Raw genomic sequence first — 25,156 nt, 5'->3', positions numbered from 1 at the left:
TTCTCACCTTTCACCCCACAGAGCTGAAATTAAATTGTTTACTTCAATGTTTATTCATGTGCTGAACGCTACTTATACTTTTGCGAAGCGTAATCTATTCACTGACGGAAATGTATGCTGGGAACTACAGAAGAGGGCACCTTTGGGTTAAAAAATGCTGGAATACAGAAGCAGTTCAGAAAGGAGAGCAAATTCTTTCACTATTGACTGGAATAAGTAAGAGATGGAAAGAAGTACCTGGAAAAGATGAAGACTGAGATGGGAGGAGAGTAATTGAGACATGTGAGGGAGAAAGGGAGGGAGAAAAGGCATCTGATGAAGAGGGGGATATGCACAAACACACACACACACACACACAGGGAGAGAGGGAGAAAAGAAACTGTTAAAGCGTCTGTTCGCTGTTGCCAGTCTCAGCTTCGCTCAGTTTGTGCAGGAGGCTGCAGCTCCTTCCCTCCAGGATCTCTACCAGCATCACTGAGCAGATCTGAAGTCTCCTCACTCTCAGCTGGGATCACTTCATGATTTCCCCTTTTCTTTCTTTCTTTCCTTCCTTTTCTTTTTCTTTTCCTGGTGAATGGATGACAACAGCCAGCCGTATATAAATGGATTTCTCGCAGCTGAACTAATTTGAGTTCAAACACGGGATCTGGAGAGATCAGACAGAACAGGGCGCTCCAAGTCCGCCTCTCGTGTTGCTGGTTTGCGGGCGCAGCACTTCATTGTGCCTTGGATATGGGACCGTGCGTCAGCCCAGCGGGATCCGGATCCGGTGCCGTGGGAAGAGCGTCCTCCTGAAGCAGGAAAAAGACCCTCTGCTGGGTTTTCCTCTTCTTCTTTGATTCTAATTATTCTGTGGAGGGAGGGGCGGCTTTGAGATTTACGCGCCGGAATGATGCGTCCCAACCGCGGCTTCATCCTGCTCCTCCTCAACGGAACCGCTTGTTTGGTAAGAAAAGAGTGGGAGTGGGCAGAAAGTCGCACTTTGCTTTCCACGCACCGATTCGATTCGAATCCACGAAAACTTCACAACTTATTCGAATATGACGATTTGCGTGAAACGCGCAGCTGTTTCTTTGCGCCAGAATGCAAGCGGAGTCGCCGTTTGTTTAGCTGGACGCTGATTGTCATGATGTTTCTCTAATCAGGCAGAGAACAGGCTGAGTTCGGGTCCGGACGGGCAGCTGGCTGACATTGTTCCCAGGAGGATGACGGTCCCAACCCGTCGCTCCTTCTCATGTTAATGTAGTCAAATAAAGTGCAAAACGAGGGTCAAAATGCAAAACTTTATTTGAAAATACAGATTACAAAGACGCAGGTTTTATTTACCAAAGTGTTGCCAAGACGATCAACTTATTTCTTTGTAAAGAAAAAAAAAAAAAAACATTTTAATTCAAACTAATTGCAGATATTAGTCAGTGTGACTGTTGAACAAAGACCCAAACTGCCTGACTGGTGAATCCAAAAAGGCAAAAACCAGACTGCTGACCTCAGAGCAAATGCTGCCATCCTTACATAACCTGCAGTCAGATTTAAACCGCCCACTCCTCTTTCATGCAGAGGGGTTCAAACGCAGCTTTCTAATGAGACCACAGTTCTGGATCCACTGGAGGAAACTTGAAAAACATGGTTGTGTTGGGAAACCCCTGGGCTGCCTGCAGCTCAGTCATCCTGGAGCCCAGGGAGCCGAGGAGCTGATGAAGGATCTGCTCCCCTCGCTCATTGTGACCTTGTGATTGAGATTCTTCACACTTGCAGCAGTAAGAAAGTTTTTCCCGCTCCTCGATAATCTGGGAAGTATTTCCCTTTTCCTGCTGCCTTTCTCCCAGTCAAGTGACGATCTTTGTGCGCTTGAGGGCTTTTTTCCTCTCCTCCCTGCCAGACCGCGTCTCTGACTGAAAACATGACATCGCTCAGCAGGAGATCTGCACTAATTCATTAGCTGTGACATTGACAAATTAGGAAGGAATTAATATATTAAGTAACTCCCTTTTTTATGCAGCAGAGGAGCACTTAATAATATAATCACATAAGCCCACTCTGCATTAAAAATTCTGATTTGGATTATTTTCTGTAGTAATTCCCAGACAGGCTCGTTCTCCAGGGATCCTTTGCGAGCGACGTCTATTAATACAAGGTGCCACTCCGCTTGTTGTTTATATGATTAATGATGTGTTTCAAATGCTAATTCTTCCTGTTTGAATGGAGGGTTATGAATAATCCAAACCATCTGAGTTGTATAATTGACTACTTGAGAAATTGTTTATTTTTGGCAGCGGTTTGTGTTATTCTTCATCGGTGAGCTCTGGATTTGGAGCGCCGATGTGCATATAGGAAGATGATAATCTGCGGAGGATTTGGGATGATAGTTGGATGTTTAGCAGCTCCAAACACAAAGCAAGCATTTCACATTTACTATGAAAAGTTTTCAGCTTAATTTACACTTTCTGTTCATATCACATAATGCAGGGGTTGTACATAAATAGTGATTAAACACTTGATCAAGAGCTTTACCAGGCCTTGTTTTCAGTTTACTCTGATTTTTGACCTTTGTTTTTTTATTATTTGTTGTTTTGAATCCAACAGACAATAAAGGAAATTATTTTTCATCCATATTTTTTTAAAGTAGAAAATATTTGCAGCTGTTTTGCAATGAGCAGAAATCATAACATCTTTGACCTGCAGTTCAGTTCACAGTTAGTCATTTTATTTATGTAGCACATTTTCAGCAACAAGGTAATTCAAAGTGCTTTACATGAATTAGAGGAAATACAAACAAAATAAAAGAAAAACAAAAAGTACTCCACAGTTTATAAACTAATAGGAGTTTCTCTGGATAACAGTATAAAACTGCATCCCCATGTTTATAATTTCTAAACTAGTTTCTCTGGATTCTTGTTCTGATAAAATTAATGTTAATTCCTCATGTTTGGTAAGATTAGAGAGATATATCAAGTTAATTATTAAAAGAAATTGGTTATCCAAACTATCTGATCCGATTGATCGGTGCATCTTAAAAGAATTTAAAAAACTTCTGGTTTGCCCATTAAGCAGCTGTGGAGTTAAAACTGTTCCACATGAAATCTGTCTGTACCTGTAAACAGGTACAGACAGATGTAGAGATGAGCAGAAAGAGCAGGAGAAGGGGTGAAAACAGGAAGGTTTCTAAATCTAAACCTGTGGAAAAGCTCCTGGGAAACGGCGTGTAGCCGACTGCTGCATGCGCAGCAGAGTGCAGAGCGGTTCATGGGATTTGGGACGGATGAGGTTAATTGAATGCGCCTCTCTTTCTCAACAAAATGAGCATCTACCAATAACAGGATGAAGTGCCCTCAAACAGGACATTGAACTCTGCCGGGGAAAACAGGACGTTTCTGCCTGCAATTAATTCAAGATTGCTCCTCTTTGCCTTGAGATGCAGTCCTCCTCCCATTCAGCCCGGCAGTTTGAAATGTTTTTAATCAAACACGTTAGCAGGAGTAGAGACCCTGCAGCAGAGGAACATGACCTTCAGACCCGGCGGCTCCTTCTGCGTGTTCATGTTGAGCACAATGAGGAATAAAATGTTGTGGAAAGGAGCATCGTCAGGTTGCCTCGCTGTGGCCGTGAGAGTCAGAGCTGCTTCGTTCTGCGTCTGCTTTGTTTGCCAGATTTCATCCTGATAAAGGCAGAATCTGGATTTCAACAAACCTGAAGGTCACAATGCAACATTTTTATTTCCAGCTCTGGAGAAACGCAAAGCCCACTGCACTGAAAACCTCCTGTTATCCCACCTAATATTGATCTCTGAACTTTTCCTCAGTAAAAACATTGTTTCTAAACAAATATGAATTTGGTTTATTTGGGTCTTCTTCGTTATTGTCACCATTTCTTATTTTCTGAAAATAAACACTGAATTTATACTTGGAACGTCAGAAACATGTTATCAGTAGTTCATAGAATAAAAGAACAATGTTAATTTTACTCAAACATAAAGAGTAAAATTAGAGAAACTGATCATTTCAAGTGTCTCTGTATAAGCAGGTGTTTGGTATCCAGATAACACATAAGACTTTTAGAAACTTTCACTAAAACTGTTTAATGTATCATAATGCATCATTGAATAAGTAATGTTCAGATACTGAACCTTCTGTGGAGCTAGAATTGAATGAAGTTAATTTAATCAAATATCTTGAAACTATGAGATTTGGTTGTTTCAGAAATGTCATCAGTAATGTTTAGAGGCAGAAATGACAGGAGGATTTCAAAAGTGAAACTGCTTTAAAACAAAAGCATGTTGGTGCAGCTGAAAAATACAAGACCAAAAAAAAAAGTTTGATGCAGTTTTGAGTTAATAATGTTTGAAAATGATATTGTTAATTTAATGCATCCAGCCATGAAAGTTTATGTTGTAATTACTGAGAAAGTGGCAGATTTTTCTTCCTGTTTCTTTTTCACTCGTTTACAGTGAGTGTTTAGTGATTAATTGATGACAGCTTGCATACAGATAGAGCTACACATTGAGTGTACTTCCAGATTTGTGTGTGAGGTTAAAACGCAGAAGCAGACGGACGATGACTCTAACCACATCGGACTCGCCTCTCCGTTCTGAACTGTCACAAACTCTCAGACTCACGCCCGTCCTCCTGGCGGGGTCAGCCACCTTGTCCTTACAGATACGTCCCACACTAAGCAGAAAAATCATCCCAATCCAGAGAAAACCAAACCGTCTCCGTTAACGCTAATCCTGCGCCGGGTCGCTGCTCCGGACCTCTCTGCTGTCAAAGCTCATGAACCTCCTTGCCTCTGCCGTATGTCCCACACAGATGCTCAAAGGGAAACAACAATTGTTCAGGAGGCATTTCCGCTCACAGATTCTGGACATGCTGCTGCACAATGAAACATTTATCTGGCAGAAAACCATCTGACGTGAGTCAACTCTAAAATAAACGACGAGATGCACTGATGTGGCTCACCCTTTGTTTTAGAGAAGTGGTCTCAAACTCATTTTGGTTTTGGGCCAAATCAAGATCCTGAAGGCTCTTAAAGGGCCGATTGTGCCAGAATGTATTGATAAAAACTGTTCACAAACTGTTAAAATATGAATAAAAATCCTTCAATAAACTCCCAATTAGATTTTAGCGCAAAAAAGTTTTTAATTTTGTGTGAATGTCTGATAATTCTCAAGAAACTGGAGGGACTGATTGATATAATTTGGCAATGAACAAATAAAAACTGCATTGATTTGACTGATTACATAACATTTAAGCACACTCAGTGTTTAGTCTGGAATCTAGAGGGCCACATAAAGAGATATGGCAAGCCGTATTTGGCCCGGATTTGACACATTTTAGATTAATGTAGCAGAAGAAAAATATTTAGAAATCTTACAGCATTCACGGTCCGGTTTTAAACACACAACTCACAACCAGATAATGATCACATATGAACCAGATTTGTTTACAAAACGACATGAAGGAATCAACAAGGGCTATCAAAAACAATACACAGTTTAGACAAAACTAAGTTACGTAACTCATGAAAAGGATAGAGGCTTGTTTTAAGAACATATTTCTTGATATTGATGAAAAAGTTCTGATTCCATTGGTATATTATTTCACTGATAGCAATATTAAGGACTTATTTCTTAAATATAAGTTACTTAAGTTAGTTTTCTCTTATTTCAAGTGTACTAAGATATTTGCACTAGACTAAAAGTTCTTGGTAAGACTTTGCGTTTTTGCAGTGAGGATTCTTGTTCGGGTTAAAAAGTACTCAAAAAAACAAATGTAAAAACTTCCTTTCAAAAAAGCAATGCAATAATCAATATTCCCTTCATTGGCTGTAATCAGGTTATCAGTTGAGGTTAAATAAAATAATCAAAACTAACATTTCCAGTTCTTTCCTGCCTTTAAATGTATTGACTTTAGTAGAAAAACAAAGTTTGACCACAAACTTTGATGCATATTTAGAGATTATTTTGTAGTTCTTTTATTTTCATGCTACCTTATCACAGCTATAATTAAACAACGGGTGTTTGGGTCATTTTTATGGTAAATGTTTAAATGTTGGATTTAAGCTGAACTTTTTACCTGTCAGAACAGGCCAAAAGTATAATCAACATTTGCAGTAGTCTGTAATTCCCTGCTGAAGAGCTTTTGGATTTACTAATGCAGATTGTGCACAAATTAGGACACAAATTGGAAATTATTTTTATTGTTAAAACAAATTCATCTGCATTAGTCTCATCTCCGATTGTTTTAATTGCAAACTGAAACTGTAGATGAAAAAGAAAGTATTTTCCCTTATATACTTAAAACAGGACATACAAGTTTTCTTCTCCTAAGTCTACTACAGTTCTTAGAAAGTAAAGCAAATCAGATTTTAGATTTAATACTAGATTTGCTTGATTATGCATAAACAATTGTGAGTCTAATTTTGAAGGCATTCAATTTTATGTATTAAATGGCATGAGTTCCTTTGTTGATAGAAAGAAGGAAAAGGAGGAGTAAGTTTGAGTTTAATCTCAGAAATTTTCTATAAAAAATTACAAAAGAATTTCTGTTTGTGAGATCAAACATTCGCTTGAAAGAAAATCTGAGAAATTTGTGGAAAAAGTTGGAATTTAAAAGTTTAAAATTTTTTACTTTAAAACTCAGAAATTGTCATTTTTTATGTATTTTTTTAGACAATTTCTGTGATTAATCTCAAAATTTCTGAGTTATTTGACAGAAATGTACTCCTTCTCTTCTGAGAAAAAAATCTGATTTTTTTATTTCCATGGCCCTGATCCTCTTCTGTACATACATTTGATTACAATTGTTAATTTTATCCACATAATTTCCAAAAAAGGCATGATTTTAGATTAACAACACCCTAAAAAATAAAAAAAATAATTATAAAATTTAATGTATTACCCCTAAACAAGGAGGTTTGTTGACATCTTGGTCACAATATATAGTTCTTGAACATTTTCTTGTCTTTTTCTTTAATTTACACAAACTAAGCACTCCCAGAAACAATATATTAACCTGAAGAAGTGGTTGAACCATCTGCCTGGGAGGGTAAAACAGCTGGGCTGTTTTACCCTCCCAGGCAGGGACCCTCTGGGGTCAGCAGGTGTGACCCCAGAGGGTCACTTTGTCCCTCCTGGACCGCCAAGTCGGACCCTCCCTCCGGCTTGCAGCCCTCCAGCTGCAGAAAACTCTGACAGCTGGAAGCAGCAAGCCGACCTCAGATAGAAAATGTTCACGATTTATTGTGGCAATGCTCCCTGGGAGACAAAGCAGAGGAAGGATATCCGTAGGTTGGCGGTTACAGTGCGCAGCTTAAAGGAAAGCGCTGGAACGAGTAGGTGGGACTCCCAGGGGATCCGAATAAACATGCGTTTGACTTTCACACGGAGATGAAGAAGAACAAACAGGAAAATCCTCATTTTAATTTCAGAGCGCTTCAGCTGCAGCTGAGAAGAGCAGAAATTGTGTAAATGTTTCGTGAAGATTCAGAGGGAGTCGATATTAAATGAACTTTTCATTGTTTCAAGATGTTTTGGCAACTTGACGATATTAGAAACAGCGCTTTGGGATCAGGGGATGTGGGTTTATTGAAGGGGGAACGCCGGGCTGTCAGTGGACGGCAGGGAGGGAAACCGAAGCTTTCCTGATGCCGCAGGCTCCCAGTCACACGTCAGCCTCCTCTCAGTGTGACCACAACCGTTTGATACCACACCATAGCTCGAGCGGCGAGCGAGAGCCCATTTATATTCTCAATTCTCTGACAATCTGTAAACAGTCAGTTCTGCATGGATGGACTCAGAGCGTGCTGTTCACCAGCACGGCGGCTGGCCGGCCGGCGACGCTACACTGGTTTTCGGGGTCAGAGCGGTGTAGATGTCAAGAACTGACCTACAGAGGGAACATCCAGGGGTTTTCAATTAAAAAAGCAGAGCACAGGCAGAGCGTGAGGATTTTGGCTGAGTGCACAAATTTTAACATTGATTTCTTAACTGAGCTGAGAATGAACCACTGCAGAGTGAAGAGGAGCAATTATCCCAAAATCAAAAGAACCAAAAAACTTCGGTTTACACCAAGATCCCCACTTCACAGCAAGTTGAAGCTATAACTTAAAATATTTTAGAACATAATATTTAATTTGTGCAAACAGAGTAAGGTAGAGTACCCAGAAATTGTACTCAAGCAAGAGTAAAAAGCATTTGGTAAAAATTACTAAATAATAAATTAACCAATCACTTAATATTTAAGAATTGCATCATCAGATGGACCAAAATATAAAGTTAATTGAAAATTTTTGTATAAGGACCAAAATAAAAATTTTCCCAAATCAGTTTTTTTTTTAACTTATGAAACTTTAACTAAAACTGCAGGTGTGGTACATTTTTGGTTCAAACATGTTTGGTAGTAGAAAATCGGGAAATTTTACTCAAGTGAGAGCAAAAACACTTCATAAAATTACTCAAAGTACGGTACAGTAAAGATACTCCTAAAAGTACATTTACTCAAATAAATGGTAATTGAGTAAATGTAAGTAGTTACTACACAACCTTGCATACCAACAATGCAAAAAAACAAAAAAAACGAGCAGCTTTGCAGATGAAGAAATCAGCCCACATCCCCTATGAAATAAAATAATTAATATTAAGGCAGAATAAGAAAGTCGAATACAACACAATTTTTTCCAAATCCATCAAAACCTCATACCTTTTAAAATTAGCATAATTTTGAAATGTTTTCTTAAGTGAATCGCCTCGATATTTGAGAGCGTTTTGCTTAATTGTTCTGCGTAATTGTAAATAAAAGTCTCAACAGCAACTTGTTGAGTAAGTGTCGATATCAGAATAATTAGCAAAAAAATCTTTGAAAAATTAAATTCACTGAATGTATATATCTAAATATACAAAGAGAGACATAAAAGTTCACATTAAATATAAATATAATCAAGATTTTCACCGAGTGAAAGTTTCTTCAGTCGTAACGGAGGCTCAGGAGTTTTCGCTGAATATTTTCAAATGGCGAACGCCGCTAACAGCAACGGCTGCTCGTTACCTAGCAACCGAATTCCACCGAAGGCAGGAAAACAAATCCACATCCTGTTAAGCGTTCTTCAAAATAAAAGACTTCCTCTCTCCAAAATAAAGCATGGTTTGCGCTTAAATATGTTTAACTTCACCTTTTTGTAACTATGGACAATCATGTTAAGCTCAGTGAATAATAATAATAATTCTGTAAATTATACATATAAGTGTAAATAAGTCACAACTTACAAATAAAGATGTACAATAAAAGTTCACAAATATAAAAAAAGATCAAATGAAGAGCCAATTTGAAAAAATCATTATTCCTAGACATTTCTTTTGAAATAATAAAATCTTATGGCTTGACATGTAGAATCACAAACATGATTGCAATATATTACATACAAGAACAGTTAAAATAAACTCTACATCAAATATTCATTGATTTTAACATTTTAATGCCATCAATATGAGCATAAATCTTTTGTTTTTTGTACTAAAAATCCTAAAATTAGTTTTTAAGTATTGAGACAGTTGATTAAGCTTTAAGCCATTCAGAAATATTAGACAATTGTTAATTTGCTTCTCCTGTCAGGACGAATAAATCAGAATGTGACATTAAAAGACAGATTGTAAGTATGAGGAGTTTTAAAGCAAAGAAAGGTTTTTAGTTGCATCAGACACAGAAAAGCACTGATCATTGTCTTTCATGTTTTCTTTGAGACTATGACATGAAAGGAAAAACAAAGCAAAATACTTAATTCTGCAGTAGCCAGGAAAAATGTTCATCTTTAAAATGTTTACCTGCAGCCATATTTTTTGGTGACCCAGCATCCAGAGGGTTTGGGTTCGCGTTCCTGTTTTTCTCTTCACTGCAAAAACAAGAAATCTTACCAAGGATTTTGGTCTAGTTTCTATTTCGAATATCTTAGTACATTAAGAATAACTTATGAGCTTGTTTCAGGTAAATAATTTCTTAATTTTGATTTAAAAAATACAAGTTTCACTTGCAACATGCAGGAAATACGTCTGTGAAATCGGCACTAACGATAAGGAATTATTGACTTAAAACAAGTTTTTATATCTTTCTTAAAATACTTTTGTAAGTTTTTTCTTATTTCAACTGTACTAAGATATTTACACAAGAAACTAGACGAAAATGACTTGGTAAGATTTTGATAAACAATATTTGAGAAATTCACCTTCTCTGAGCATCTTTCAGATTATTTCACCAACAAGACATTTTTCCAATCATCTAAGTGAAATATTAAGCAATTATTAACTTAAAACAAGCATCTCCATCTTGCTAAGAAGTTACTTATGAGTCAGTTTTGTCTTATTTCTATTGTACTAATTGTACTAAAAAGACATTCTGAGCTGAATGTCTTGTTGCACCTCTTTTTATTAAGAAGGAATGTACGTTAAAGTTTTTTTTTTTAAGTTTAATTTCTGGATATATTACCGGTGTTAATATTACATTAATGTCTTTAATCAAGTGAGTTCAATCAGACTCTGCTTCGCCCTGCACTTCGCAGTAAAGAGTCGGGGCGAAAGCGTCCCCTGCCGCCGCCACTCTCCTTCCTCCTCACACCGCCAACTTGTCGATATCATATAATGTAAAAATTTGATAGGCAATTCAAAGCCTGGCTTCATTCTGAACATACGAAATGAGCTCAGCTCCCCGGGGAGCCGCACACCGACTGAGCGTGTGCAGAATGAGCCGGGCAAAAGGTTTGAGGATGCATAAAGACTGGATGGACCGGGGTGGGGGCAGAGTTTCAAATAAAACGACTCAAATCACCCACAGCAGACCTTAAGCTCCCGCGACCTCAAGAAGCGAGAGTAAATTATTCATCGAGAGTCAAATGGCTTGTTTCTGGAGAAATTACCTTTCTCTCAATAACCTCTTCTTAGATCTACACAAGCCGGCGGAATAATTAGGCCACTGCCACTTTCAGACTTTAATTATGTAACAGAGAAACCTCCTGCAGTGAGCATATTATGTCTGGAGGGGGTGAGAGGTGTAAAGAACGAGGCAGCGATGGACACAAAAACCTTAGCTGCTTGTGTTTTAATAAAAAATTAATGTCATTTAAAAGATGAAGCCTTTAGGAGGAAAGTGGAGCGGTTATTGAAGGTGTCGGTACACAGCCCAGGCATTCGCTGAGCGTTCATAAATCATTTAACCTGACTCCAAGTGTTTTTGAATGAGAGAAAAAGACGAAACAATAACAAGAACCACTGACACACATCACAACCACACTGTAAAACATCTGAAGGTGGTTCAACTTGAAAATGAAAATCCACCTGCTGCCTTAAAAATGCAATTTAAGTCCACAAGAAAATCGTTTTGGTTTTAACTCAGAAGTTGAACAAGTTGTCTAAACGTTATTTTTTCACATTCATCAATCTTGAATTGAGTTTTAACTTAATGCTGCAATTTAAACCAAATAATTATTTCACAAAATGTAAGAAAAAAACTAGTTAGAGATCCCACATTCCTCTATTATCAAGTTAAACTAACATCTTATTTTACTTTAGAATAATAGCATGAACAAAATTTCTGATCTAATAATGAAATTTATTAAACGTCACAATGAATTCAAAAACATTTGGTGTGAACAGGACAGTGAAATAAACATTTTCCTTGATGAAACACAAGAGTCAGATCAATGTAACGCACTTTCACCTCGGCATAAAAAACATGCCGCAATGCATTCTGGGAAATAGTTCCCACCGTTGTCTTTTTCTTTTTCTTATCCTTGTGGAGATAATTCCTTGTGCGCTAATGACTAATTATTCTATTCAGGTGGTGCAGCAGAGGCACGTCTAAGAGTTGCAGGACTGGAGTTTGAAAGAGTTGAAAGAGATTATTCAACTCTTAACAGAAAGTTAACACTATTTCCTACTGCTAGTTTATTTTTCACAAACTCACAAAATGCAGAACTGGCTCAATTTATTTGCCTTAAAAGTCAGAAGACAGTGAACACAACTAAATGCGACTCAAATGTTTTACAGTGGGTGGTAAACCGTCAGACTATCATGTTTCATTTTACTATAATACATTTTTAAAACATGGTGCCATGATGTCAAACATTCCCTTTTTTCCTGCAGCTCTGGCTTTGATTCCAGTAGTGGAGATGCAGGGAGGCGTCGTGCTCTTGAACTGCTGCATGTAAACGCTGCACTTTGATCAGCAGCTTCGTCTGTCTGTCTGTCTGTCACTTGGTGCTCAGCAGACAGGATGAGACAGCAACCTGCCGCCATCAAACACGTTACACTGCTAAATATTCTCCAGCCTGGATGGTTTACTGTTTTTATTGCTTTTACAAATCAGTAATGATCAACAAAACTTTCATTGATCAGTTATCAGCTTGATGTCCAATAAATAAAAATATGGAACATAAAATCAGATTTTGGATAATTATTCATATCTTTTAAAGAGAGTATGCAAAATTCCAATTTTGTTTCGACTCTGAAAAAATAGCCACAAAAAACACAAAGAAACACTTGTGTCAAACTTAAGGCCAGTGGGCCAAATCCCGCCCGCCACAGTTTTTCATGTGGCCGCTAAATTCTAGACTACACACTAAGTGTGCTTAAATATTATTTTACTGGTATCTATTTACTGATAAATATATCAATCAGTCCCTCCATTTTCGTGAGAAATATTGTGGAAATTCACACAAAAAATATCAGCAAATCCCTGTACTTTTTTGCACTAATATATTATTGGGAGTTTATTGCAGATTTTTTTCAAAAAGTGACAATAAATCTTCTTATTTGTACTAAACAGCTGCCTCAGCCTTACTTAATGTCAGACTTTAGTCCATGATCTATATAAAAAGTTGCATTTGCCATCATAAATAAGTGCAAATATTTCCAAATTAATGCCACAAAACCTTTGATTTTTACTGCAAAAAAAACAAACAAACAAACAAAAAAAAAAAACAAAGTGCTGGAGGGACCGAAAAGATGTCCAATAATATTTAATTTTAAGAATTTATTGATATCTTAAGAGTTTGTGAATTGATTTTATGAGTACATTCTGCCACAACTGGCCCTTTAAGAGAATTTGTGATCTTGATTGGGCACAAAGCGAAGATGAGTTTAACACCGCTGCCCTAAAGGGACAGATGTGGTTCCCATCAATATTCAGAAAAGCTGTAGGAATTTAATGATGGTCAACTGGTTTTAGTGGGTAGGAAGTGTAAGAAGAAAACGTTTCCTCACACCGTTACAAAGGTTAACTCTAACCCTTTTGCTAAGCTTTGATTTGTCGCATTTATTGTACATCAGCTGAGTTTCTGAGGCTTTGTTTGTCTAAATGATTCACAGTGGTTAAGTGGTTTATGAGAAAACAATCTCTGACATAAATAGAAAAAGTTGCCAAACTTAAAAAAAACAAACAAAAAAAAAACAATTAAAAAGTACTAGTTCCATTGGCAGATTATTTCACTTGTGGCAAAACTTGTTTCTCATTTTAGAAGTGGAATTCTGACTTTTTCTTCCATATAAATGAATTACAGATTTAAAACAAATTCCTTTATCTTGCTTAAAAGTTGCTTGTAAGTTAGTTTTGTCTTACTTCAAGCACACTGAGGTATCTATACAAGAAAACAGACCAAAGATACTGTGTAAGATTTTGTGTTTTTGCAGTGCCAAACTGTGCTAGCTTCACATGTGATGTGTCAAGACACGCTGGGTAAACATCGTGTGCATCCAACTCAGACTGGAGGAAACTCTGCATGGTCTGGGTTTGCCCACTGGGATAAATATGTGAGACTTCTCAGGAATCTTTCTTTACTCCAGGGAAACACAGAGAATACATATATATTGTAAAGAAACAAAGTGTGGGTATTGTGTGAAATCGATTTATTTGAGCTTTATGTCATTTTATGATACTCCCTCATCGTTGTTTTGATCCTTTCATGCATGTTCGATAGATCCTTAAATTCAGCTGTTCATAAACGCTTCCTCTCACAAAGCAGGAAACCAAATTTCACAAAAGGTAGAGCTTCAGTCTCTAAATGTTTTATATAAAGAGCTTTGATGATTGAATAAAACATAATTACTCGATAATTGCATTACAAAATGGCACAAAGAGCCTGGAAAATACATGATACCACCCCTTTAAACAGGATCAGTAGTTTGATCAAGCTATTACATTAGCAATGCATGATTTGCAAAATTCAACTTGAAAGGGTTTGAAAAGTTTGTAAAACTTGAAAGAACTTGAAAGTCTGATAAAATAAAATAATAAAAATAAAACTGTCTGGAGTCCAACAATCTACAACATAGAAAATTACAAAAAAAAGATTTTTAAGAAGCTAAAAAAAGATGTTTTATATCTGTCTGTCACCAGACTCTGTTAGACTAACCCAGTGCTTCTCAATTATCTTCCGTTACGCCCCCCTTAGCAAGAAGAAAACTATTCGCGCCCCCCGTTCCCCACCGTGACTATCCATCTCTGCATAACATTTTTTTCTTATTAACATTTTTTTCGCTGAAAAAACTCTAGCGGCTTATCGGCGTGATTGGGATGTAACGTATTTAAGTGACGCGCTAATTTATTTGGCTTCATGCTGTCCGCTGCGAGCATTTTTAGACACAGCAAACACACCGGTCTTTCCTCTTCTCCAACTGTAGCCACAGTGAAGCCAAGCGCTAAATACGCTTCGTCGTATTTCCTCTTCTTAGCTTTCGGTTGACTTTCTGTTGTCTCATTATCTTTGTCTCTCTCCGCTTTTCTTTTCATCCCTGTGAAAAACTTTTTCATGTTGGGGGTTGTTGAATAACGGAGGCCATAGACAGAACGCAGTCAGAGCTTTTTGTTGACTTAACACTGCTAACCAAGGCAAACCTGTTGTCTTGTAAGTCATAAAATGTTGCACTGTCGCAAACGTGACAGAAGTAACAATGAGAGCGCCACTGCCGCCTACTGTGCGCAATTACACTTTATACTAGTACGGCCAAAAAAAAGCCTGTTCCCCAGGATCACACGCCCCCCCAGGTATCGCACCGCGCCCCCCAAAGGGGGCCCGCCCCACTATTTGAGAAGCACTGGACTAACCTCACATATTTTGGTTAATTCAACCTCTGATTTCTGCGTTATATCAACAGTGTGCATCAGTTGCCGAGGGAAAAAGCGTTAAAACCGGGTACCTGTCATTTCAACAGGCAGATTATTGCCAGTGGAGCAGGAAGGCTTATGAGGACGGCTCCCCTCCTGAACTTCCTGCTGGGAGAGAGGCCTGCGGCCCGCGCTCACTGAGCCTGAGTGACTCACAATTACCACAGCGACGGAGCCACAGTCGCCTCCCCTCCTCTCCAGCCGTTCCCTGACTCACTTAGCGCACATGGCAAATGACAGAATCGCCCCGAACCTCCGCCTCCTCTCTGAGCCCGACTGCCCGTCGCCCACACTTCGCCTGCAGTACTTAAAGCCCGGATAATTCTCACCAGCAACAACTATGAAACTGACAGGAATTTACTTCGGCATTTCCAAAGTGCCGTACCACGATGAGTCTGGCTGATTTGTCATTGAAGGATGACTTGCTGCACCCTGTTTGACTGATATAAATACCCAAATCAACAGGGCCGGCCCAAGGCATGTGTGAGTTAGCCCTTCACACCACAATGGGGTCCCCAAGAACACCAAGCTAGTCTCAGTAGCTTGATTTTATATATACAGCCCTGGAAAACAATAAGAGACCACTTCAAATGATCAGTTTCTCTGATTTGACTTTTTATAGGTTTATGTTTTAGTAAAATGCTAATAACAACATAGGAATGATAAACCATGCTGGTCTGGAGGGGGCCGCTTGGGGCCCCAAAAAGGTTTGGGCCGGCCCTGCAAATCAGACAACTTTAAGGTTTGATGATTAAAATAATGTGTGCGCATGCACTTTAAAACATTCTGTTAAAGTGAAGAAATGCATTAATCTTTTGCCCTAATAAAAAAAGACTAAACTCTGAGGTTATTCTTTACCATCTCAATTTGCTTACAGTGCAGAAGTTGGAGGACTGCTGATAGTGATACCACAGCTCATATACTTTACTAGTTAAATGCAGGGAGGCAAAAGAGTTGTAGCAGTATGCAGTTTTCCCTGAGTGGAGTAAAAGCAGCAGAGCTTGTTAAAATATTAACAGTTTTTGCACAGAAATGGCACATAATCCCACACACATCTTTCATCATAAACATTGCAAATATACAGATGAAACATGAAATCCAATTTGACTGCAGAAACAAATGGTTTTTTTTTTTTTTTCCTGAAAGAGTTGTTACTGCAGCAGCTCAGGGTTTTCTATCAGCCGTAATAAGCTCAGGCTAACATTTGTCTTTTACGAAGATGCTGCGTTCTGAATCTGACACCTCCAGTGGTGGCAGACACTTAAGTCTCTTCTGTTCAGCAACAACAAAACACTCGCTGCATCGCTCCTCGTCCTCTGCTCCTCCGGCTCCACGCTGAGGACTGCTTAAAGGGAAAGCGACGGCGCAGGCCGACAAAATAATTACAAAATGGCCCAAAACATGGTGGCCAGTTTGAGAGAAATCAAGCAGCTTCTTCAATTGCAGAGGGAGATTTTGTTGGAAACAGTAGGAGTTCAGTGCAGTTATTGCAGACAACAAATCAAACTTAAAGGAGTGCATCAATGGAAGTTGTAGCTGTAAAAGATTAGCGGCACTGGAAAAAAAAAAGATTTTGAAATTAAAGTCAGTATTTTGCAGAAAAAAAGTCATTTTTTTCTCAGAACTTTGAGTTTTGATCTCAGAAGAATAAAGTTAAAATTGTGGAAAAAAAATTCTGAATTTTGGAAAAAGTCAAACTGTTCTCAGAATTCTCACCTTTTTTTCTGAATCCTGGCTTTTTTCAGAATTCAGTTTTTATCTGCACTGTTAGACTAAGTTCAGAATTTTTTTTTCAAAATTCTGAGTTTTGATCTCAGAAGAACAAAGTCAAAAATTTGGTATAAAAGTCAGAATTTTAAGAATTTTATGTAATATTAATGTCTGAATATTGTGAAAAAAGTCAGAATTTTGGGGAAAAGTCAAATTTTTTGCAGAATTTTGACTTTCTAAATTCTGAATTGTTTCTGAAAAGTCTGAGTTTGATCTCAGAAGATTAAAGTCAGAATTTTGAGGAAAAAAGTTAAACTTTTAGTGGAAGAAATAAATGTTTTATTTTTTTCCAGTGGCCCTAATCCTCTTCTGTAAGTGGCAATGATGCTTCATTAAAGTATTAGTTTTTCTCCTTTTTCTGTTGAAATAATTCTCAAATAATAACAATTCCTCAAATAAAACACCAAACCCTGACCGACCAGGAAGTAGTCGTTGTAGGGGTTGTTACGGGTTCCTGTGGGGAATCTGAAGGAGCCCAGCGGCCGTGTAGCGCAGCAGCGGCAGGCAGGAAGCCAGAGCAGAGACTGTCTGGCCTGCTGAGCTCCATCAGGAATAAAGCCAGATTAAGGAAACAAAACAAACAAAAAAAACGGAAATCCTCTCAACTGAGTCCAAACATGAGACCACGACCACATCACTGGGAATCCTTTTGTGGAACTTGAAATGCGATGCCTATCGTTATGAAAGGAAATACATGTTTTTACAGCGACAGAAAATCAATACTACTGACTGACTGTGCTGCAAGTTAACAAATACGACTGGGGCTGAAAAAGCTGCAGAAAATGGAATAGAAATGAGTCAGACATAATAATCCTGACTAAGCCTGTATAAGGAAGCCCTGGCAGTCAAGACAGTCACTGGATCAGAGCAGACAGCGATGCATGCATTATGTATCTCTGTAAAATCCACTCAAGTGAAGCGCACACACATATTACATTTGCATCACTTATTGTTTGCATTTACACAAATCAGAAGTCACAACGTATGTGTGTGTGTGTGTGTGTTCGCCAAATCAAAAGGCTGACACAATGCTGAGAACTTCCCTGCGACATTAGACAGAAGCTACCTGCTAATAGATCATTACCACTGAATAATTATCCATTATGTCGCTCACACATTTACACATTCTTCACAAAGCTATTGCTGAGTGCAGCAGCACCATCTCCTCTGCTCCCCCCCTCAGCTGAAGTTGATGTCTGACAGCTTTGTTTGTGCGCCGATAAGTTTTTTTTCCTTTAATTAGAACACTGGAAGTCATAATTGGACATTGCACTTTATTCTCGGGCCCTCCTGCCAGCCCTACTCCCCTTCCTCCAACTCTCTGATTCCCCGAGCGCAGAGCGCGAGACGCAGAAGAAACTCTCCAGAGTACATGGCGAAATTTGAGGGTTTGACATAAAAAGAGACTGAAATGTACACAACAGTTTGTGTGACTAAGCAAAACAATAGGGGGTAGAAAAATAGTTTAAAAAAAGATAATGTGTTCTGGGTAAGTGCACAAAGTTACACACCTCTGCATTGTGCACTGTAAAAACAAACTCTCAGATATCTCAGTAGACTTGAAATAAAATTAACTTTTTAGCAAGACATAATAACTTGTTTTAAGTAAGTAATTCTTCATATTGATGAAAAATACACGTTCAATTGGCAGATAAATTAACTTTTAATATGGGAAAGGAAATCTAGTTAAAAGTGAAACAATCTGCTAGTGGAACTAAAACTTTTTCATCAATATTAAGAAATTATTTATTTAAAACAAGCTGTTATATCTTGCTTAAAGGTTACTTCTTAGTTAGCTTGTCTTATTTCAAGTCAATTATTTCAAGATACTTGCACTAAAATAATAGACCAAACACACTTAGTCAGATTTTATGTTTTTGACTGTATGGCAAGTTATCAAGTAATTCAATTAATTAATCTAATGTTTCTTAAAAACCTGAGGATTTTCTTGTTTCCACTGAGCTGAATATCTTTCTGTGAAACGCTGGTAAAAATGTTGTTAAAGGGTTAATAGAGGAGCCATGTTGTGATGACCTTTTGAAAGCAAAGTTGTTAAAGAAACAGAACCCAATTTCAGGGTGTCAAATTACAAAGTCATTGCAGTACAAACACAATACTGACCCTTTAATTACAGTAATTTAATTGATGTTTCTTAATTTGGAGTCTTTTATATACCTTTTAAAATCACTAATGGCTTCTGTATTTCTCCCCATCTTCACCAACGACCTCAAGGTGGTGATAGGTCAAGAAGATGACTCCTCCAACGCCAAGAGCTCCTCGGACGCCTCCTCCAAGACGGTGGGCCTTCTGAACGGACAAGCCTCTCACTCGCCCCTGAGCCGATGGATGCAGCACAGTAAAAGCAGAGCTGCTAACTCCACCTCCCTGGAGCTGCCTTACCGCTCCCCAGTCCCTTTCTCCAAGCAGGAGTTTTCCAAACAAGAGTTCTGGGAGATGTTGGGCAGTGACCTGCTCAAACCAGACGCCTCCAGCTCCAGGGTCAAGCGCCGGCCGATCGTTAAGACCGGTAAGTTCAAGAAGATGTTCGGCTGGGGAGACTTCTACTCCAACATCAAAACGGTGAGGCTCAACTTGCTCATCACCGGCAAGATTGTGGATCACGGCAACGGCACTTTTAGCGTATACTTTCGGCACAACTCGACGGGTCAGGGCAACATCTCTGTCAGCCTGGTCCCGCCCGTCAAGGCCGTGGAGTTCGACCTGGAGCGCCAGAGCGTCGTCTACCCAAAAGACTCCAAGATATTTAACTGCCGCGTGGACTACGAGAAGGTGGATCGGAGCAAGCGCACCTCGTTGTGCAACTACGATCCATCCAAGACCTGCTTTCAGGAGCAGATCCAGAGCCACGTGTCCTGGATTTGCTCCAAGCCTTTCAAAGTCATCTGTATCTACATTTCCTTCTACAGTACGGACTACCGTCTAGTGCAGAAGGTTTGCCCGGACTACAACTACCACAATGAGATGCCCTACCTTCCTTCAGGCTAGAGGAAGCATGAGGGGTAGGAGAGAGGAAAAGTGGGGTGACTGAACATGCGAGGAGGAAACGAGGGCGGAAAATGTCAGCAAGACACCTTAAAACAAAACAAAACATGTAGCCTGACTATTGTAATATGTAAAAACATATATGCAAACTCCAGTATGCATTTAGGAAACACCCGGGACTGGCAGTGAAACTCTACCACCAACACATTTTACCTCAGTCCTGTTTCGAAACTCGAACATCTGCGCAGCATTCCTCCAACCAATTTAGTCGTTTCTGAATCTTATCTGAGTGTCCTTTTTAATCGCCCTTTGCAAAGTCGCAAGAATTGAAAGTGGGCTTTTAAATGGTGTGGTAATTCACAAGAGAGCTGCAGACAGATTCAGCGTTTATGATAATTATCATGTCGTGTTTAACATTGTGCTCTTTAAAGATGATTTAAACAGACCACGGGGAACATAAAGTATCCATTTGCTCACAAAAGTGCAGATGAATGTGGAGTGTAACCAACCGCAGCGTCATTAAAGTGACGCTCAGACCTTTCAAAGGGCAGACGTTTATGGGAACTCGGTGCCAAAACAATGCCAAAACTTCTGACACAAACATCAGCGACTGCCAATGTATCCCTCAATTAAATCCCCTCCAAAAATAATGTATAAATAAAAAGAAATTGATTTGCAGAGTTTCAGGTCCAGGGTTTAGGACGAGCTCGGTGTGAAGGCAATAACGAGATTGTACGGCGGTGCAGAATTGGAACCTCCACACTGATGAGAGCGAGTACAAGGTAGCAGGGTGAGAGATGCAGAGATTCAGAGCTCTTTTAATTAAAGTGGGGAAGGAGACGTGGGGTATGCGGCGGCGTCTATTGTCCCTTCTGTATGAAAAAGATTACATTTTGTTGCCGTCAGGATTCCTGATTTCACGCCTTGATAACTTTGACTGTGTGCAGGAGATTGCTCTCTTGCTCTCTCTCCTGACAAATACTGCATTCACCAAAGTAAACCCAGTTATCTTGAATAAATGAAAATATTATCATAATAATTACATATAATTTAATCTCTTTCAGATGTAATTAAGGCTTCAATGAGAGCGCAAAATGTGTTCCTAAAAATCGAGTCAGTGGGAAGGAGGATAAGAGAAAATACAGTGAGGATTGTATTTGGATGGCGCCAGCCGCCACAGTTTAGCCCTGAGTTAACTGCTCTCATTAAGATAAACGGCTAGTAGCTGGCCCTTCTCATGTTACACACACAAACAATATCAGAGCACAGCCAAGAAATAAATCACGTTGCTTAAATCTTTATGAGGACATGACGACTTTTTGGTTAATTAACAAGGAGCATTCATAAGACAGGTTTGAGGAGCCAATGAGCAGATCAGGTATCCAGTTTGATGCCAATGTGATGAGGCATCGGTGACAAAGTTCAGATGTGACGTAAAGCCGTCCGTTTGGGGCCCGAGATTTAGCCGCTTCTTTTGTACCACTTTACTTACAAAGCGTCAGCACATAAAACAAAATTAAGACAAAAAATTTAATTCAACCCGTTCATGCATAACAGTCAGTGCAGTGGTCAGCTGTTGTACAATACACCGCCAACTACTGGCCATCCACTGCAACTGCAAATAAATCCAAGATGGCAGAAAAAAACATGCCTCCAATCCCTCCTAATACTGTAGAGCCAAGTAAAGACCAATACTAATGATGTTCCAAATAACTTACAACTTATCACATAAAAAATAATCCTAGAAATCAGAAAATCAAACACACTTTGGAAAAAATTCTGACATAAGGATTCATAATTCATGCATGAAAGGGTTAAAAATGCAAATATACGTACATTTAAAGTGAAAACATCTTTATATATACTTAACTCTGTGGTGCAAAACTGAACTGATGAACTGACAGGTACATTATTGCAAAGGAAAAACAAATCCTCCATGTCCTTTAGGGGCTGCGTTGCACAAATACCAACATCAGGACAAAATATTGACCCTTTGCAACTACGTCACTTAATCGAGGCGCCGTTACGGACAGTCGGAAGTGGGGGGCGGGAAGAGAGCGACTGAAATTGTTTTCCAAAGTTGTTTTTGCCAGTTTATTCAAATCTACTTGTTCCAGTCGAGCTAATTTGTCTGTGAGCGTTAAATACCTGGTTGTGGCTCAGAGTCGCTGGTATTTACAGAAGTTTGAATCAGCTAAGAAACTGACCCGAACCTCCTCCCTCCTGACGTGTTGATCAAATTAATGACTTTACACATGATTCATATCAATATGTCATAAACAGCGCTTCTCCTTAAACCGAGGCAGGATTAAAAACGTCCAAAAGACGAGATGCTAATCAGTTTGTTCCTTACATGCTAGGCTGGATGACAGCGCAGCACTGTCTCCATGATTACCAATCCTTAGACGCTCCATTAGTGACACGTTTGATTTGTTTGTAATCATACCTACTACGCATATTAAAGTCACACTGAGGGCTGCCAGTCATTGTGATTAACAGCTGCTATCCACAACTTTCCTCATTAGGTTATAAAATAAAATGACAAGTTTGGTTTCCAGCCTTGTCTGTTTGTGCAGCCGACAGCACAGCAGCCTGTGACCATTTTTACTGCGAAATCAACCTAATAAAAGCAACATTAAACTACCAGATGTGTGTTTCTGAAGGGCTTTACGGGAGCGAATAATGGCGGAGTGGGCGGAGTCTCGAAGAGCGTGACGTCACATGCAAACAACAAACAAAAGCCAAATGAATCAGATTTAAGTTCTAACAAGACAGAATGTGTGAATGCTCATTAGGTATGAATAGTTTTAAACTATAAAGATGTGACAATCTGTTCATCAAAGTTTTTTAAAATTGAAAAAAGCTCATTTTCGTCCCTCCAGCAAATATGAGCAGTTCACAAAGATGTCAGCAGGGAACAAGGCGGCAAATTCGCCTACAGACATCATGAATGTTGTTTTTCTGTCCTCTCTTAGCTGGGCGCTGATTTTATTCAACAATATTTTAATCATTTGCTGACACGTGAATCTGTCTGCCTCTTCTTCTACCAAGCTAATATTAGCGACAGGAATCTGAAAACACCATATTGGCTGGCTTCACCTCTCACAAATAATAAATAAACACTGAGTCTCCTTTGAGCAAACATTACACGTTAGGCAGCAGCTCAAACTGAATCTCTGACGCCTGTTTGAAGGATCTTTTCCTGAACTGCTGGATTGAATACAAAGTTTTAACGTGTTTCAAATGCATCAACCAGCATGACTGAGCCGCATCTTTCTTCTTTATTTTAGTAACCTCGTCCTCTGGCTTATTTCACCTCTTTCTGTATATTAGGCTGGTGTTTACGTTTGACTCGCTCTACCTCCATCCGCTTCACTGCAAAAATACAAAACGTCATAAAATGATTTTGGTCTAGTTTCTTAGTTAAATAAGACTTATAAGTAACTTTTCAGCCAGATACAGGAGCTTGTTTAAAGCCAATAATTCTTTAAAAAACCTCGTTCCACAGGCGGGGTGTGTTTTGTTTTGTTATAAGTGAAAAAACCTGTCAGTAAAATTCTTAATTTTTTATCAATAATAAGAAATCACTGACACCTATATAAAGGTGCAGTATGTAAATTTTATTTTTAAAAAAACTTCTTACATATTGGCCATGAGAAAGATAAACTGTAAAAAGATCAATCTTCACCTCCTCCCTGGTTTACAATCACAGTCTGAACAAATGTGTCGCTCCCGGTCAAAAACAACCAATCAGAGCCAGGAGGAGGGTCTAAACACTGCCAATCATCCTCGTAAATGTGCTGCTAAATGTGCTAATGACAGAGGAACAACTCACATTTGCAGAAAAAAATGTACCCGCCGTCATAGGTGGCTACATTAAGTAGCTTTAGCATTTATGACTGACACAGGCATGATTGACAGCGCTAAGAGCCACCAAAATGATCGGTTTAAAAAAGATAGTTTTTGATAAAAGTTTTATATTGCAGCTTCAAAACAAGCTTTTCCGTTGTACTAAAAAGCTACTTGTAAGTTAGTTTTGTCTTATTTCTCTATCAGACAAAAAAAACCTTTGGTAATTGTGTTTTTGCAGTGTTGCCCCCTCCTCAGCACACATTCCTGATTACAGCTGGCGAATAATTAATTTCTACATCTTTATTTTTATAAAACATCATGTTCACACACAGTCTTAAGATGTATTTGTTTAGTTTCTTCCTCCCTCCTGTTCAACCGTCTTGCGTAAGCTCCCGGATCGGGAGGACGTTCGCCGTCCCGGAGAGCATGCTAACGCGCCCCTTAAAACCACCACCCATCCCGCAGATCCTCGTCCCGCAGGGCGTCCGGAAACTCACACACCACGGAATCAAAGCTTGGAAACAACAAGCCCTCGGCAACTCTGACAATGGAGAAAAACAAAAGACAAAAAGGACAAAAGTCGACATGAAGCTCCGTCCTCTTCTCCTTACTGATCCTCTCAAGTATAGAGCAATACTCTCAGCGAGACGCCACCCTCCTTGCCTCTCTGGGGAACAGAAAAGGCTGCTGAACTGCGGTTAGCAGGCGAACATGTTGCTGTGGGACGGAAGGTGTTGTTAGAGCAGCAGCCTTACTATTTACCCATCTGGTGCCAACAGACATGTGAACATTTGGCCTTAAAGGCTGCAAGCAGCAGTGGTCCATTCAGAACAGAAAAATTACAAAAATAAGACTGTTTAAACATAAATATACATATATAAATAATATATATATATATATAAAAGCTACGAGTCCTGAGATCTGAATAAAGTTGTATTTAAATGTGGGTCATGCTGTGAAGGTTGTCTGTTTTACGTTTTTGTTCCTTATAGTTTTGCTTTTCTGTGAATGATAAACTGTACGGATGAAATGATGGATTTAAAACAAACCAATAAAGTACGCAGAGCTACTTACAAGACTTAAACTACGGAGAAACGGGCCGCCGTCTTCTATCTGGCTTCACTCCCTGTGCAGGTGAAGTGTGTCAACAACACTGCAGTCTCTGTTTTCTGGTATTTGCATAGCTATGCTGTGTGCCAGGCGCCGGTGGCAAAGAAAAGATGTGACGGAAATTTAGCTTAGGGCTGCTGCAGATATACGTGAGGAGAGAGAGGAAGAAAACACGGCTGAGAAAGAAAGAGAAACAGAAAACGTTTCAAGTGGAGTGATGCTAATTAGCCTCCTTTTTCTCCCCCCCTCTTTGTTGTGCTACTTCTCAGCGCCTTTTATTT

At 39.0% G+C, this 25,156-nt stretch overlaps 1 protein-coding gene across 1 annotated transcript; it reads left to right on the top strand.

Moving 5' to 3' along the window:
* LOC129373865 (neurexophilin-1-like) lies at positions 1 to 24,849 on the top strand. Its single transcript, XM_055051970.1, has 2 exons — positions 1 to 946; positions 19,143 to 24,849. The coding sequence occupies exons 1-2, from the start codon at positions 890 to 892 to the stop codon at positions 19,914 to 19,916; spliced, it is 831 nt and encodes a 276-aa protein (XP_054907945.1). The 5' UTR covers positions 1 to 889; the 3' UTR covers positions 19,917 to 24,849.
* Positions 24,850 to 25,156: the final 307 nt, after the last annotated feature.

This window comes from Poeciliopsis prolifica, unplaced genomic scaffold (genome assembly GCF_027474105.1).
Source record: "Poeciliopsis prolifica strain line A6 unplaced genomic scaffold, Auburn_PproV2 SCAFFOLD034, whole genome shotgun sequence".
NCBI lineage: Eukaryota > Metazoa > Chordata > Actinopteri > Cyprinodontiformes > Poeciliidae > Poeciliopsis > Poeciliopsis prolifica.
The sequence above is the reverse complement of the archived record's forward strand: the minus strand, read 5'-3'. Positions and strand labels throughout refer to the sequence as shown.